The sequence below is a fragment of the Thamnophis sirtalis genome, unplaced genomic scaffold, assembly GCF_051295495.1.
Source record: "Thamnophis sirtalis isolate CommonGarterSnake01/CBP01778 unplaced genomic scaffold, rThaSir2_p1.2 scaffold_14, whole genome shotgun sequence".
Lineage (NCBI taxonomy): Eukaryota > Metazoa > Chordata > Lepidosauria > Squamata > Natricidae > Thamnophis > Thamnophis sirtalis.
In genome coordinates, this window is record NW_028261394.1 from 38,108,809 (window position 1) to 38,126,832 (window position 18,024).

General features: G+C 41.1%; 1 protein-coding gene across 1 annotated transcript in view; it reads right to left on the reverse strand.

Annotated features, from left to right (window-relative positions):
- The window catches only part of DPY19L3 (dpy-19 like C-mannosyltransferase 3), a 38,418-nt gene that overhangs the window by 11,479 nt on the left and 8,915 nt on the right, over positions 1 to 18,024 (reverse strand). Inside the window, exons 4-16 of the mRNA XM_087728484.1 lie at positions 15,345 to 15,435; positions 13,776 to 13,897; positions 10,775 to 10,920; positions 9,940 to 10,063; positions 8,205 to 8,339; positions 7,804 to 7,935; positions 6,825 to 6,926; positions 6,026 to 6,099; positions 5,727 to 5,885; positions 5,232 to 5,354; positions 3,596 to 3,707; positions 1,581 to 1,637; positions 691 to 773 (exon numbers count right to left, since the gene is read on the reverse strand). Coding sequence (XP_087584610.1) covers positions 691 to 773; positions 1,581 to 1,637; positions 3,596 to 3,707; positions 5,232 to 5,354; positions 5,727 to 5,885; positions 6,026 to 6,099; positions 6,825 to 6,926; positions 7,804 to 7,935; positions 8,205 to 8,339; positions 9,940 to 10,063; positions 10,775 to 10,920; positions 13,776 to 13,897; positions 15,345 to 15,435 — 1,460 coding nt within the window. The remainder of the gene's footprint in view (positions 1 to 690; positions 774 to 1,580; positions 1,638 to 3,595; positions 3,708 to 5,231; positions 5,355 to 5,726; positions 5,886 to 6,025; positions 6,100 to 6,824; positions 6,927 to 7,803; positions 7,936 to 8,204; positions 8,340 to 9,939; positions 10,064 to 10,774; positions 10,921 to 13,775; positions 13,898 to 15,344; positions 15,436 to 18,024) is intronic.

Here is an 18,024-nt window from a genome sequence, read left to right on the forward strand (position 1 = left end):
TGTTCATGCTTGTTAATTTTCTTGCCTATTTAGAACCTGGGAGATGGCATCATTGGGGTAGGCAGTATTTCTTAACCCAGTGGTTCCCAAACTTCGCAACTTTAAGACTTGTGGACTTCAACTCCCAGAATTCCAGCTCTGCTGGCTGGAGAATTCTGGGAGTTGAAGTCCACAAGTTTTAAAGTTGCCAAGTTTGGGAACCACTGTCTTAACCTCAGCCACTTGAAGATGGGTGGACTTCAACTCCCAGAATTCCAGCTTGCTGGCTGGGGGAATTCTGGGAGTTGAAGTCCACTTATCTTCAAGTCATTGAGGTGGACAAACCCTGGTGTAGGATGTCTTGAAAGCTATCCAACCATGGTCAGAAACGACAAAGTATTTCAGCTACTGAAAGTTTGGTCCAATGGAGCAAAAATTTCTAAGAAGATGTTTCAAGAGTCTTTATCTCTTCCCAACTGTGGTGACCGCCACACCAAAACTGTATTCTCACTCACCTGAGGGCTACAGATTGCGAAAAACTGGCATTGGGCAGGGATCTTAGTGCCTATATTAAACCAAGTTTCCTAGCTCACTTTTTAGACTCTAAAAATTTACGTATGTAACTGGCAGAATTGGAAGCTGCGATCACAAAAGGCATTGACTCGCCCTATCTAGCGCGTGATTTTAAACAGAGAGTAAAGTTCCTCTTACTTAATCCAGTTCATTAGCTCCACTGTGTCCGGGTCGTAGAATTCTCTCAGCTCTGACAGCTCTGCCATTATTCCCGGAAGGAACTAAGAAGAAAACAGAAACGACCAAATAAATCACCGCAGACGTCCAAAGGAACCCAGCTTTTCAGCATGGAAAAATACATTGTTTATAAAGTCCGGGCAGCAAAGTTACCAGCCTTTGTGGCCAGCTAGCGGCCAGCAAAGCTGGCAGTAGATTCGGACAGTGAGGAGGTTGGGTAGGAACTTGGGCCAGTCCTGGAGTCTGGGGAAGACTCTGATGAGGGCTCTGGGTCGGAGGCAAAGGGGAGCCAGGCCGGTATGCTAGTTATCAGCTGCCATGAAATTATTTAAAAGCAGCTTTCCAGGCAGTTAAAAAAAGCAGCAACTGATTGTTCATCAAGAAAAACTATAAATGATTAGGTGAAGGTTCCCCTCGCACATATGTGTTCATCATTCCCAACTCTAGGGGGCGGTGCTCATCTCCGTTGCAAAACCGAAGAGCCAGCGCTGTCCGAAGATGTCTCCATGGTCATGTGGCCGGCATGCCTAAATGCTGAAGGTGCACGGAATGCTGTTACCTTCCTACCAAAGGTGGTTCCTATTTTTCTACTTGCATTTTTTACATGCTTTTGAACTGCTAGGGATTCGGCACTAGGGATTCAAACCGCCGACCTTTCTGATCGACAAACTCAGCTTCTTAGCTACTGAAACACGGCGTCAGGCTAATCAAGGAACTAACCAGGGCAAATGATGTATCCATTAAAGGTTGAATTATCTTTAATTCAAACAGGTAAATCTTTGGTAGAAAAGTTTTCTATTCTGAGAAAAGAAAAGAAAAAACAAATTTAAGAAGACTAAAAAGGGTCTTACCTTATAGCAAAGATAGAGCAATACGAGGATTGGTGTTACATATCTAATCACAGACACCTATACAGAAAAAGGAACAATGTTATGTACTGAAAGGAAGAAAAAAACACCGCTATTTAGACCAAACTCATAACAAATTTATCCTACCAATGGTGTATACTTTGAAGTCACAGAATGACTTTCTTTGACAGCATTTCTGTTAAGAATATTAAGCACGTTAGACTGTGCATTAGGTTTCTGTGAATTGTACTGATTTTTATTGTGCTGTATCTGAGCAATCACGCAGACACACACATACCCCCGGCATTTTTCATGAATTCTCTACATTGTTTATGCTTTTCATAGCTTCTACAACATCACCATCTAGTGGACTTAAATAGCATTCATTTTCAAAAGACGTATGTTTCCAAACGCATTCCAAATATACTGCTAGGAATGTGTCAATGTTTTATTAGGACATTTTGAGCTCTAAACGTTGTAAAACATTCTACTTTCTATGCAAATGTCTACTTGAAGCAGAAGATTGACATTTGGAACAGTGCTGAAAGCTTTTTAAAGTACATTAAAATAGTTGTTTTTGCTGAGAGCTGAAATTTTGCATGGGAAACAGGACATTTTGAGTTTTGAGCTCAAAAGAGTTAGGCATAAAAGATCACGCAAGCTCTCCCAACTACCTTATTAAATTGTACTCAATCTGTTTTCAACCACCATTTTGCAAATCTGTTCAGGCCATGGAAAAGAAACCAGAATTTTATTCATTACTGAAATAAGAAGGACAAAATGTAATGATTGAAATTCCTGCACGGAGGGAGGTAGTTTGAATTTGAGTTCTTAATCACTTATTAATTTTTGCTGTTGCTTTTAAATGTACTGGCCTTTTAATGCTTGTTTTCCTGACTGCATGCCATCCAATGTTCCAACTTTGTAAGTTGGGCTTCCATACAGATAGTTCTCAACTTCCAACTACAATTGAAGCCAAAATTTTGGTCAAAAATTTGTATGGATAAAAATATGGTGGATTATGCAAAATGTTCTTAAAAAAGGATAAAGTTTACCCCTCAGTTATTCTTGTTAGGTATAATTACTGATTGTACAGTTAGAGAGACTAACCTGATTTTGCATTTAATAACTGCAGCAAGATTGTTGGTGGCACAATACTGGAAGAAGGAAGATTTGCCTACTATTCAAGAATGGACATTAAAAGTAACAAACCTAGCAGAGATGGCTAAAATATCAGCATATCTCAAGGACCATTCAAATGAGAGATATAAACTGGAGTGGAGAAGATGGATTGACTATACTCAAAATAAATATGGGACTAAGAAATTCCAGATAGTTTATGACTGAAGAAACAAGGAATGATATAATCTGTTTAGACTTAGCCTAGCAAAGAGGAGTTAAAGCTCAAATGAAAGATGATACTAACTTTAAAAAAAAAAGTTTATCTTAGAATATCTTTGTTAAAGATTTATACCCTGTATTGGTTCTGGGAAGTCGGGGGGGGGGAGGTTGGGGGGGTTGGGGGGAGGGTAGGGGGAGGGAGGTAAATATTTGTAAAAGTTTTTTTTTTCCAAAATTTTCAATTAAAAAAATTGTTATGATTGTAAGTTGAGTTACATACAGCCGTACTCAATTTTACGACACTTTTTACAATGCCTTTAAGTGAATCACTGCAGTGAAGTAAATGATGGGGTCAGAAGTCCGAATCCATCCTATACAACGCGTGATTTTGTTTTTGCTTGAAAATGGCGGAGGGGGGGGGGAGAAACATTGCAAAATGTGATCATGTGACTGTGGGATGCTGCAAATGGTCATAAATGCGAGCCTGTTGCTAAGTCACCAAAATATGGCCATGTGACCACAAAAGGTGATAACAACACTCATAACTTCGGCGGTGAGTTGTAAGTCACTTTTTTCAAGTCTGTCGAAACTTTAACTGGTTGTTAAGTGAACAGTTTTAAGTCAAGGACTAATTTGTACAATTTGTTATATAGCTAAATAAATAAAAGATCTCTAACCCGTTTGGGTGTGTGAAGATGAATGCATTTCAAAACCAGTCCCCAGATATCACCACTGCACAGGCCAGAAGCTGCAAACATGCACACGTGGGAAGTCCAGAGATATTTCATCCTGCAAGATTCAGAAAGAGGAAAATTAAGAGAAAAAGAAACCATATCTACTATCTGTTCACCTCCTGAAAGTTTCCAATTTCCAGTTTATTGGTATTTGTATGCCGCCCACTCCCAGGGGACTCTGGGCAGCTTACAGACAAACAAGGGAATTAAAAATTAAAGGTAGAAATATAATCATTTTAAAAATACACAACATACATACACTTAAAATGGGGCTGGATGCTGATCAACAGCCCCAGGCCTGCCAGAACAGCCAGGTCTTAGTGGCTTTACGGAAGGCCGGAAGTGTAGTGAGGGTCCGGATCTCTACGGGGAGATCATTCCATAGGGCCGGGGCAGCAACAGAGAAGGCTCTCCCCCAGGGGGTCGCCAGCCGACATTGACCCGCCGATGGTACCCAGAGGAGGCCCAATCTGTGTGATCTAATCGGTCTTTGGGAGGTGAATGGCAGGAGGCTGTCTCTCAGGTAGCCAGGTCCTAAACCATGTAGGGCTTTAAAAGTAACGACTAGTGAAACCTAGCTGTTACATATTTTTACTTTATATTTTTGTATTAAACTTATCAAAGGATAAAATGCAAACGAAAGCGAAAATAGTGGGAAAACGGGAGAGGAAAAAGGGAAGAGAAAGAAATATACGGGAAAGGGGGAAAAAACGAAAAAGCCTTGACTTCCGATTCTTTTTAGTGCAGTAGAACGTCATAATAACATTACAGCCTCAACTTTTTACTTTTACATACTTTTTACGTACTAGCCATTTCTGGAGCCACAAACTTATCTAATCAGAAAAATCCAATATCATTGTTTCATTTCTCCCCCCCCCCCCACACCTCAAGCACAAAATCCAGAAATGGTTTCCAAGTAGAAAGTAAGTTCTTACACTCTTGCTGACCACGACATTATTAAAAGCAGCTTTCCAGGCAGTTAAAAAAGGCAACAACTGATTGTTCATCAGGAAAAACTATAAATGATAAGGTAAAGGTTCCCCTCGCACATATGTGCTAGTCATTCCCGACTTTGGGGGGCGGTGCTCATCTCCGTTTCAAAGCCGAAGAGCCAGTGCTGTCCAAAGACGTCTCTGTAGTCATGTGGCCGGCATGACTAAATGCCGAAGGTGCACAGAATGCTGCTATCTTCCCGCCAAAGTTGGTTCCTATTTTTCTACTTGCATTTTTACATTCTTTCGAACTGCTAGGTTGGCAGAAGCTGGGACAAATGACGGGAGCTCACTCCATTACGTGGCGCTAGGGATTCGAACCGCCAAACTGCTGACCTTTCTGATCGACAACTCAGCATCTTAGCTACTGAGCCACCGCGCCCCTACTGTAAATGAAAAGCCTCTAAATCTGCCAGAGGTTTTATAGAAGGACAATGCCATGGGTTAATGCAGCTTATGAAAAAGGGTAACCCGGTCATCAGAATCACTTAGCATTCTGCCTGATTGTTCTTCGTTTCTTCTTTATGGACTGGTGGTTTTTTTTTACAGTTTTCATGATAGATATGACTATGATAGATAAAACGTACCTCATGGTGCTTAAGGCCAGGAGCCCGAATGAAATGGTGTGGACCAAGTGGTAAGCCATAGCAGGTTTGAACACGGTGGCGGACGTGGGTTGTTTTCCCGCGGATTTGATACTCGCACGGCCACTGAACAAATGAAGGAGAAGGAAAGGAAGAAGATGTTTATACTGTGGCCAGCCAGAAGACGACTTTAAAGTTCTTTTTAAAAAGGACATTGGTATTCAGCTCAAGGCATCCTCTCGCTTATTGATTCTTTATTGAGACAATAAACATAAACATAACATTTATAAACAGTATCCTGAATAACAGGAAGCGAGCTTCCTATAATCTTCTCAGCTGTCCTTACCACTCTCTGTAGGGGCTTTCTATCTGAAAAGTGGCATATATATGCTGCCAGGTTCCTTTAAAGCTGTTACTGCTCTTAGTGAAGTTGGGGGAGGGGGGAGAGAGGAAGGTCACAACCAGAAAAAAAACTCAACAGTTTAACAAAAGACCTACCTAAGGTTTTGAAAAGAGACAACAGCAGCTGTTGTGGCTGTGATCAACAGGACAAATAAGTAAGGGTACAAAACGAGTGTATTTGATAGTCTTGCAAAAGTATTAAAAGGCAAAAGACCAAAGGCTTCTTCGCACAAGTACAGGTTAGCATCAAAATCTCTGAAGAAAATAAGAAGAGAAATATGGTGACAAAATCTGTGACTTAAAGTATTTATTTACTAGAATTATACTCTATACTCTGAAATGTGGAAAAACCTTCCTTCTAAGAAAATACTTTAGAAAAACAATTATTGCTGTACCTTGTTGCTCCGAATCCAAATTTTGCTTTGAGAAATTTGAAGATGTGCTCATCGGATTGCAGATTTAGAATTCTCTATGGGGAAAAGGGAAAATGTACAGCATTTATATTCTCTGGAAAGGACTGTACAACCTAGTCTCATTCCTGCCAATCCTCCTCATGAAACAAGTTATTACTTGAGAATTCTCTAAAGCAGGGCAGTCATTCATGGGACTCAAATCTGCAAGAAAAGTATTCTGAAGAGGAAAAGGTCTTACTTTCCCTGAAGATTTCTGTGAACCCAAAAGTCTGTTCCAGAAGGGGTGGAGGATCCACCAGAAGACAAATTAGAGCTATAGAAGATTGAAGTTTTCTTCTACATCAGTGGCGTCAAACTCCCGGCCCGCGAGATGTTTAGGCCTGGCCTGCAGGGCCACCCTGGAAACAGTGAAGGACCAGCCCACAGTGTTTCTGCCAGTGAAAACGGAGCTCAGGCTGCCCTCCCGAGCTCCATTTTTACTGGCAGAAGGTTGCAGGAGGCCGTCGCAGCCGAAAACGGAGCTCGGGAGCCCGTTTTCGCTGACAGAGTGCTCAGGCCACCACAGGCGGTCCTGACACGAGTGACGTTGTGCTGGCCACGCCCACCCCAGCCGCCCAAGGTCAAACACCACCCTGATGTGGCCCTCAACGAAATCGAGTTGGACATCCCTGTTCTACATGAATATAGTCATCTATAATTTAGTGCCTAAGACTTAAATATCCCATATTCCTCTTTAAAATGATGCTCTATAGATGGAGAAAAAAGAAGAAATCTTACCCACCTTAATAAAATTATTTACAAGGAATGTCAAGCACAGCACTAATAGCACATGGAGTAGAAGTTTTCCAATTCTGCTTAACAAGCCGCCGGTTTTCAAGTTATTCTGGAAAAGGCAAGCGGTTAACAGTCCTTAAAATGCATCTACAACATGGGTGTCAAACACGGGTGGGTGTGGCTTAAGGTGTGATGCATCCAGCCCACGGGCCGCTAGTTTGACACCCCTAATCTAAAACAATACAAATTACGTTGTTTGGTATTGCTGGATTATTAATGAAATAATGTTAATTAATGAAAAGTATTGTATTGACGTTTGATTGCGATCCAATAAAGGCAATTTTCAGCTTCATACAAGTAGTCGTCAACTTACAGCCAATCTTTTAGCGAGTGTTCGAAATTACAACGGCACTAAAAAGAGGGATTCAAACCGCCGAACTGCCAACCTTTCTGATCAACAAGGTCAGCATGTTAGCCACTGAGTCACCACATCCTATCTATCTACCATTTATAATGGTACAAAAGGGATCAAAGAGCAGGCAAACAACAGCTTTTATGTTCTTAGCTATCGTATTTTTCGGAGTATAAGATGCACCTTTCCCTCTCAAAAACGGGTGAAAATCTGGGTGCTTCTTATACACTGAATACAGCATTTTTTGCCTCCCGAAATCCCGCTCCCTTCACCAAAATGGCCGCGCATAGCCTTTAGGAGGCTTCCAGAGTGCTTCTGGGGGCTGGGGAGGGCAGAAATGAGCGAAAAACGGGCCGCTTTTGCCCCCCCCCCCAGCCACCAGGAGCTCCCTCTAAGCCTCCTAAAGGCTATGCATGCCCTTTCTTTGACAACAAATGGGCCGGTTTTTGGGAGGTCTGCAGAGTGCAAAACCTTTTTTTTTATTTGCCTCTTCAAAATTTTGGTTCGTCTTATACTCCTGTGCATCTTATACTCTTATATTATGGCAAAGCAAAAATGGAATAATAATACGTACCTGAAGTTTTCTTGCTAACAAAGCTGACATATTAAAGCTGACAAGCAATGACCCAATGATCATGGAATTAAAGAACTGTAAGAGGTAAACCATCAGCAGACTGGCCACCTGTACGATATAGAGCCTTATAACCTGCAAAAATGATTAAAAAATGATGCCAGACACAGCTTCTATTTTTTAGTATTCATGCTTGGACGAAAGAGACTAAATTTACATGCCTCATTTTTGCTTTACATCTAATCCAGTTTAAATTTATTATTTTCAATCGCCCCCACTGCCTTTGGGTGATAATATTGTACGGGGTGGGATAATATCAAGCACAGCCACCTGTAAGAATCTCTTATCACTTCAACATGGCTTCAATCTGCACCAATGAGTGCCCCGCCCAATAGTTAACTTACTTTTCCTTCAGGGATCATGTCAAGGCAGTCGAGAGTAAACAAAGCCATCGCTTGGATCAACAGGATGAATTGATTAAATTGCCAAGTCAAACTTAAGAGGAAGGTTGCAATAAACACGGCTAGAAGCATCAACCTCTGGAAGAGGGAAGAAGAAAAACAACTGATGAAAAAAAAAAGAATGGAAGGCTGAGTCAACCTTGAGTCAATCAGAATCGAAATCCTGGCTTTTGGCAGAGTCATCTTGAAATACTACATTCTAACCCCTACGCCACCATGGCAATAGAATAGAATAGAATGGGATGGAACAGAACAGAACTGAGTAGAGTAGAGTAGAATAGAATAGAAATAAGGAATGGAATGGAGTAGAGTAAAATAGAAATAAGGAATGGAATGGAGTAGAGTAGAGTAGAATAGAAATAAGGAATGGAATGGAATGGAATAGAATAGCAAAAGCAATAGCACTTATATACTGCTTCCTAGTGCTTTATGGACTCTCTAAGCCGTTTGCAGAGTCAGCATATTGTCCCCAACAATCTGGGTCTTCATTTTACCGACCTCAGAAGGATGGAAGGCTGAGTCAACCTTGAACCAGTGAGAACTGAACTGCTGGCATCATCAGTTATGATTATTTCTTCATGAGATGTGAAGGACAATACATAAAGGTAAAGATTCCCCTTGCACATATGAGCTGATCATCTCCGCTTCAAAGCTGAAGAGCCAGCGCTGTCTGAAGATGTCTCCGTGGTCATATGGCCAGCATGACTAAATGCTGAAGGTGCACGGAACACTGTTGCCTTCCCACCAAAGGTGGTCCCTATTTTTCTACTTGCGTTTTTTTACATGCTTTCGAACTGCTAGGTTGTCAGAAGCTGGGACAAGTAACGGGAGCTCAGTCGTTTACGTGGCGCTAGGGATTCAAACCACTAAACTACTGACTTTTCTGATCAACAAACTCAGGGTCTTAACCACTGAGCTACCACATCCCTTCAAAAGGACAATATCTTCCTAATCCCCTTGATTGCAGTGGTTGAACCAATCTATGGATGCATTTTGTCCTGACATTAGATGCTAAGTGCTTTTTGGCAAATGCTAGGGATAGTATATATGGTCTCTGTAGGATTAATTCAATGATGTGATGTGGGTTTGTTTTGAAACTATTCCAGAGGTGGGTTCCTACCAGTTCGCACCTATTCGGTAGAACCGGTTCGTCAAATCTACCGAACCGGTTAGAAGAGGTTCCACCAGTGGACCTGGAAAGCAGGCCACATCTACAGAAAAGGTTCCAAAATTTTTTGAAACCCACCACTGGTCCTTGGATCTGATTATTCTACACTATCATGCTCATATTTATAAAACTCAGTGCCTCTGTGAAAGGTAAGGATGACTACTGCCTTTGTGGTGCAATCAGAACATTGCGTGTGTTGAAGTTGTTTTAACCAAAGATGCCTTTTAAAAAACAAGTTTACCTCATATTGTTATGCATGCCAGTGCTGTGTGTGAGGTGATTTAAGGTGGTTCTGACAAGTGTCGTCGGCATCTTCATATCCGGTCACATGGGTGGCAAGCCACTCCTATTCGGTCACATGGGCGGCAAGCCACTCCCACAAGGAGGCCACACCCACAGAGTAGGTTCGAACAATTTTTGAAACCCACCACTGAACTATTCCCAATATTTCTTTAGCTGTAGCCAAATATTTTCTCAAGAAAACTTTTTTTTTGACCTGGAGAGACTTACTTCGTGAACAGATCGTAAATGTGATCTGAAAAGGACCGTAATTGCAGCGAGCTGGACGGCAAAGAACGGCAGTGCCCAGTTTTCTCTTAGCGGGATGGTGAATTCCACTCGGGTTGTATCTACTCTGTGGAAATCAAAAACAAAAGCTAGTTCTAAGCTAAGATGGGGAAACTCCTCAGGGAGGTGGAAATTAAAACACACTTGGAATATTCTTTTGCCTACTGTGAAATACATCAAAAAGTTTACAGGCTAATCAGACAAATGTTTAAAAAGGTGTTTTATTTATTTTTTTAAACAGTCAGGTTTGAAACAGAGGAGGAGGATGGTGAAATTATGGAACTTCTGATCGAGATAAGATTATGCTGATTAAGAAAAGCAGACCTTCCCTTGGCTGTTTTCCCCAAAATAAGGTAAAAGTAAAGATTCCCCTCGCACATACTCATCTCCGTTTCAAAGCCGAAGAGCCAGCGCTGTCTGAAGATGTCTCTGTGGTGATGTGGCTGGCATGACTCAACGCTGAAGGCACACGGAACACTGTTCCCTTCCCACCAAAGGGGGTCCCTATTTTTCTACTTGCATTTTTTACATGCTTTCAAACTGCTAGGTTGGCAGAAGCTGGGACAAGTAATGGGAGCTCACTCCGTTACGTGGCGCTAGGGATTCGAATCGCTGAACTGATGACCTTCTGATCGATAAACTCAGTGTCTTATCCACTGAGCCACTGTGTCTCAATTTACCTCAAGGAAGCTCTCCTGATATAAACATTCTGATGTTCCCAGGTAAAACCTTCCCCAGGAGAGAAAATCATTATGATGGTAGGAGAAGACAACCTCACCTGTTGACTATATACCAGACAGCAGCTAATACACCTGAAAGCCACGTTCCACTAAGAAGCCAACTAGTCACATATAAGGCAAGGACATACACGGCTTGAAGGCTGAACAGCGTATAGATGTAAAAATAAATGGGTTCTAAAAATCTCTGCAAAAGAAGGATAAATCAAGCAGTGAAGTGGTCATAATTCATTTCAGCATGATGTCAACTGTTTGTATCCAAAAGCATGTTTGTAAAACTCATCCTGCTAGAAGTAAGGATAGAAATTCTGGCAGAAGCATTGGTGATAACCAAAGGGAAGATTATGGAAGGAACGGAGGAGGGGTTTTGAGCTTTTTACAAGATATGCAGTGAAATACAAGTCGCCAAAGAGACGTCCATATAAGATTTACTAAAAAAGCAATTAGAATACAAATAACACAAATGGGAAGAGATAAAAGATTGTACTACTATTGGATGGATACAGGATGATGTAATGAAATGCTATAATAAAAAATTAACTTGAATTTATTTAATTTTAGAATATTTTGCATAAAATGAAGTAATAATAGTTATAGTCAAATAAATGATTAACAGTGATAATAATGTATACATATATACTTGATTGTTAATATAAGATTTTATATAATTTGTAAGTGAGGACTATGGAGGGAATTTTATAAAGATGTATTACTACTGGATGGATTTAGGATGATGTAATGAAATGCCATAATATAAATTTATTCAAAATTTAGAATATCTCACATAAATGAAGTAATACTAGTTATAGTCAAATAAGTGTTTAATAATGATAATAACTGTATACATACATATCAGATTGATAATACGAGATTCTATATAAATTGTAAGTGTACACTATGGTGAGGATGCACAATAGTTTTGTAACAGGGGTGGGTTTCTCGCCCCGTTCCAACCGGTTCGGTTGGAACGGGGGCCGGCGGTGTCCTCGTGCACGCGCGCAGTGCACACACATGCGTACTAGCGTCTGTGCGACGCTCCAGCTGCTCCTGGAGGATCGCGCAGGCACTGTATGCGTCCTGCGCATGCGTGGAAGCGCAGAACTCGTCAAAACCGGGTAAGCACCGCGGGCGCGCCCTTCGCCGTTCCCGGAAGTTACTTACTTCCGGGTTCGCCGACCAACCGGTTCGCAGGGACCGCCGCGAACCGGTTGAAACCCACCCCTGTTTTGTAACCAATCGACACACTGTACAAAACTGGAAGATGATTTTATTTTTGTCTGTGCTTGTTTGTTTAAAAATAAAAAAAAAGTTTATAAAAAAAAACCCCATCCTGCTTACTAGAAAGCCTTTTGAAACTTGAAATTTGACATGTTCAAGTAAGACATACTGTAATTCTCCAAGCCTGCTCTACTCTTGGTGGAAGAGGTTAACCTCATTGAATACAGTAAGATTTACATCTAAGTAAATATGATTTTTGTGTGTGCGTCTTTGAGTCAATCTTGACTCTACAAGGACCAATCTTTGCATTTTTGTAGGCAAGATTTTAAGAGGATGTTTTGCCAGTCAAAATCTTCTTCATATGATTGGATAAAAATGATTGGCCCAATGTCATCTAGACGGCTTCCATTCCTAAAGCAGGATTAAACTCATGCTTCCCTACTCCCAAGCCAGGACTTCACACATTATACCAAACCAAGTCTCAAAAGAAATATATCTTTGAGTCAGTCTTGATTCCTGACAACTACTATATTTTTCAGAGTATAAGACGTACTGGAGTATAAGACGCACCAAGGTTTTGAAGAGGCAAATTTTTTTAAAAAGTTATTGTACTCTGCAAACCTCCCCAAAATGGCCTGTTTTTCATGAAAACTGGCCCGGTTCCCCCCCCCCCCCAAAGGGCATGAATAGCCTTTAGGAGGCTTGTAGAGTGTTCCTGGAGGGTGGAGCTGGGGCAAAAACGAGCAAAAAATGACCCATTTTTTGCTCATTTCTGCCCTCCTCAGCTCCCAGGAGCTCTCTGAAAGCTTCCTAGAGGCTATGCACGGCCATTTTGGTGAAGGGGGAGGGCTGAATACAGCATTTTTTGGGAGGCAAACAATGCTGTATTCAGTGTATAAGATGCACCCAGATATTCAGCCTCTTTTTTGAGGGAAAAAGGTGCGTCTTATATTCCGAAAAATATGGCATAAGAACAGTACTTGCAATGTACTTGGCAAGATTTCAGAATGCTTTGCCCTTGCCTCCTTCCAACTGACAGAGAGTGATCGGCCCAATATCACCCTGCTGGTTTTGCATCTAAGGTGGGACTAGAACTCCCAGTCTCCCAGACTGTTCTGACTGAGGCCTCCCAAGAGCATGAAACAAATTGGTCCCGACAAAAACCCCTTTTATTAATTGACTGTGAATTCTGCTCATTCACATCCAGCAAAGTCTTTCAAGGGATAATTTACAGACACAGACCTTATCTGGCTTGGAGAGCTGACAGGCTGATATCTGCAAAACTTGGCAGTCACAGCCCAATGAAGTGAACTAATTGTCTCCTGCAAACTTCCCTTCCCTTTTGCTCCTCTTTTATTTCCTTGAGGGGGGGGATTCATCATCCACCTGTGGCCTTACTCCCAAGTCGACCCCTGTTCTTTAGCTGTTCCCTTCCTCTGGCAACTCTGCACATGTGCACACTGGGAACAGGCTCCAGCTGTTCGTCTGCCTCACTGACTCTGAAGGCAGCTGATCACTGGCATATGGCCCTGGCCCCCACTCTGCCTCCGATGCAGAGCCCTCGTCCGAGCCTTCCCCAGACTCTAGGACTGGCCCATGTTCCTCCCCAATCTCCTCATTGTCTGAATCTGCTGCCAGTTCTGCTGGCGGGCCAGAACACAGATTACCAAAATGACTCTGAAATATGTTTTAGGCCCTGTGTGTTTGTGTGTGTTTGTGTGTGTAAAACAGTGACATTAAATGTTACTATATTTATGCAACAACCATAACAATATGGGTGACTTTTTGAGCATTTGCCATTTGAGCATTTTCATTACAACTTACTTTCAAATGAAGCACTGTATATAGCATGCTGAGAAATACTTCTTGATAAACATTCATTCTTTCAAGTATATTAATTGTTCTCATGGATTCAGTTTTATTGTCATAGATCAAGCTGTGTAAACCTGCACAGTGAAAAGAAAGGGAAAATGTGACACCTCCAGCTATAAAACCCACGAAAATGTTAAAGTTACAAAGCTACAATGAAAGAAACTGAAATAATGTCATTCATTCAATCATTCATTCATTCTGCCCATCTCAACCAAGTGATTTTATCTTCTTGGTTTAGAGCATGGGTATCTGTTGTGGCTCGGCTGGAGCCTTTGCAGCTGCTATCAGACTCTGACAGCGAGGGGGGCCCTATGAGTCATGCCTGGAGGAGGCGGAGGGCTCTGGACAGGGGTCTGACTCTGAGCAGGGCTCAGAGAGACTAGTTGGTCTCCAGGTAATGACTGAGCCTTGGATCAGTGGGGAGGAGACAAGAGAGGCTGACAAAGAACCCTCCTGTGAGTTGTTTCGGGATGCACGTAGGAGAAGAGCTGACCGACGTAAGGAACAATTGAGGACTCATAGGAGGTGATAACAGGCAGCTCTTGCTCGTTGGGGTCTTCTCCTGCGGATAAGAAGACTGATGGTGCCACGCCCTGGTTGCAGAAGTCAACGTTCTCCGTTCGTGTGTAACCATTGAGAAAAGCATTTGGATAAGTGTTTTGATTTATGTAATTCTGTTTGGTATTAGTTTGAGTGAAGACTTTTTGCCAGAGCCTTTTATCTGTGTTTATTTTGGGCTCGCAGCCAGCTCGAGCCGGGACTGATAAAGACATTCCTTTGCAAGCTTCATTTGGCTTTCGTTTCTGAACGAACAAGGTGGGGGGTCAGAACAGGTATCCAACCTTTTGGCTTGCTTGGGCCACACTGAGTGAAGAGGAATTGTTTTGAGCCACATATAAAATATATAACATAGTTTAATGTATATAAACAACAAGCCTTCTTTATTTTTTATTATAATTTTGTGGGGCCACATTAATAGTTCTCCAAGATGGCATGCGATCCATTGACATACAAAGTCAAGAGAGAAAGCCGGATTCACTCAAAGTCCATATGATTCACTTAACTGCAATGATTTGCTTTAACAATCAATGACAAAATGTTGTGAAAATTGGGCATGATTTAACAACCACATGGATTAACGATGTAAATTCTAGCCTCAATTATGATCAAAAGTCAAGGGCTCTCTGAAGGCAAAGCTGAGTAACTGGGTTCTAAGCACCAAAGAGTTAGCAATAGCAATAGCAGTTAGACTTATATACCGCTTCATAGGGCTTTCAGCCCTCTCTAAGCGGTTTACAGAGTCAGCATATTGCCCCCAACAACAATCCGGGTCCTCATTTCACCCACCTCGGAAGGATGGAAGGCTGAGTCAACCTTGAGCCGGTGAGATTTGAACCGCTGAACTGCAGATAGCAGTCAGCTGAAGTGGCCTGCAGTACTGCACCCTAACCACTGCGCCACCTCGGCTCTTGAGGTATTTGATGCAGAAAAATAACATTGAAAACACTAACTCTACAATACCTTGTTGAATTGAGGGTGCCGCCAGCATCTGCTTGTAATAAGAGTAGTACAAACCGCATTCTGTTCTGAAGGAAATTTCCCGTTCTACTTCCTACAAAGAAGCAAATCACTTGAGATGCAAGAAGAACCTTAAACTATGAATCTATTAATTTTGCTTGTCCTTGAGACCTGTGACTCTTGGGCAGGGTTCACATCAGAGGTAGTATTCAGCCGGCTCGGACCGGTTCGGACATTTTGAGTAGTTCAGAGAACCGGCAAATACCGCCTCTGGTTGGTCCTATCCCATTGTTTCCGGTCCTATATTCCCTTGTTTTTCAGCTCAGTTTATTTGCGTGTCAGAGAGGATTTCCGCGCCTCAGCTCAGCTAGAAAACAGATAAGCTCACCAATGTTGACACCAAGGGTGTTCTTTGAGTGCTGCGCGCACACGCAAAGCATGTGTTAGGCACGCATGTGAAGCGCACTCTCATAGAACTGATAGGAAAGGATTTGGACTCCCACCACTGGTTCGCATATCACAAAAAGGGCCATGTTTAACGATGATCTGTTGTACATACTAAAGTTGGTTCAATCCCCATTTTGGAAGGTTGTAACTGTGACTGACATATTGCAAACGCTATAAAAACGAAAGCTGTCCCATTAAGTCTGACCGCGATGTTTCAACTTAGTCTTAAGTAGAATAGAGTTAGAACAAGACGGAGAACAATTTATGCAATGCAACTTTTTAAACTTATGGGCTAAATCCACGCTTACTGACTTCAGGGCATCTATTCTTTGCACGATTAGGTTGAGATGCAACCCAATGCATTAAATAGGCAAAGCCGTTTGTAATACTTATCTCATTTCTCAATACAGTTATTCCAGGCCATAGATCACTAACTTTCCTAGCCCAAGCAGTGTGAAATTGAGGTTGAAAGATTAATCAAGATCATTTTGTGAGTTGATGACACAGCAAAGCTTTAAACTCTTCTTACTGACGTCCACATATTCCAGACAATTTTGTACATTGACCAAAATATCAATTCCTAAAGAAATGCAAGGAACTATAAACCATGTTTCTTGCCAAAGTTGGTGAAGATGTTTAAAGACAAATCAGCTAAATGTTGGAAATGCCATCAGACACCTGGCTCATACTAATATATGTGGTGGACCTGTGAAGAAGCCAAAAATTATTGGGCTAAAAATACATACGTGGCTGGAAAAGATGATACAAGATATTGACTTAAGACCTGAAATATTTTTGTTGGGGATTTTACCAGAAAACTATAGTAAAGAAAATATATATTTGATTATCCATGTTATAACAGCAGCTAGGATTGTATTTGCACAAAACTGGAAAAGTGAAGAGATCCTTACAGAGGAGAATGTGATTAAGAAAATATTAAAATGTGCAGAAATGAACAGATTGACACTGGCAATTAAAGAGAAAGAACAAACGGATTATTATACTATATGAGAATCTTTTTACTGGTGGTAAGAGAATAGGTTAGGTTAGGTTTAGGTTTATTGGTTTTGTATGCCGCCCACTCCCGAAGGACTCCGGGTGGCTCACAATAAACAGGGGGGGGGGGGAATAAATAAGACAATAGACATAGTAAAAGAAGTTGTGTAAAGTATAGAAAATGTACTGATAGTTAAATATAATTAATAGAGTTAAATAAAGCATGGTGAGGATTGTTATAGTATCAGACATTTAAGGTATTGGAAATTAAGCTAAGAATAGATTAAATAATGAATATGATTGTAAATTTTAATTGTTGGCACAAAATATTTATACCCAGGCGACACAATGTTTAATGGAAAATGGATTGTTTATATAAAAATGAAATTAAAAAATTAAAAAACCCACTTTTCATTTCAGATAACGGGCACAGGAGTTATAATCAAAGAAAAAAAATCCTTAATCTATCATTACTTTTTGAAAGTTACTTCCATGATCTGGTAATTCTTGTGATTTTAAATTGTCAAACAAGTCTTAACGCATGTGCCCTGTCCATATGAACGGAAGTGTTCTTGGGTAAATTTAAAATTGGTAGCTGGACTGCTTCTCTCTCTTTTTATTTCTTATACCTACAAGGGGGGGAGGGAGCTCCAGTGAAGTTGAATGAATTACATATGCTTAGAATAATCCACCAAAATCAATTAGTTTACTCTAATCTGGATTGAACCCAATGGAAATTTCACAAATGCCTTTTCTACATTCTTTTGTCTTTTCTAAAGTCATTTGTACGTTACAGCCGTCATCCTGTCATTACATTTCATTTCTGATCCCAATTTGAATCGGATAGAGTCCTTCTATTTAAAATAATCTTGTCTTTGCAACATGGGGAAGATGCTTTTATGCCGGTAAGCTTTTAATCTCTTGAGTTGCAAAGACTTAAGGGACTTCGCTTGTTTTAAAGCTGTTTTATCTGCTGTATTTGTCTGTTTTATTGTCTTGCTGACGTTCAAGGCTTATCAGGTGGATAGCCAAGATATCGATGGAGGAGAGACGGAAGAATTAATATCCAACCGAATGGCATCAGACCACAACGGACACAAATTATTTGAGCGGGTCACGATTGGCACAAAGGACATATTTCAGGCTAGTGGCGTGATGATGTCCCATTGTTGAGGTTTGTGAGGATACAAATTTTCTACCACACTAAGAGTTTCAAGACTACCTATTTGCTTTAATTACT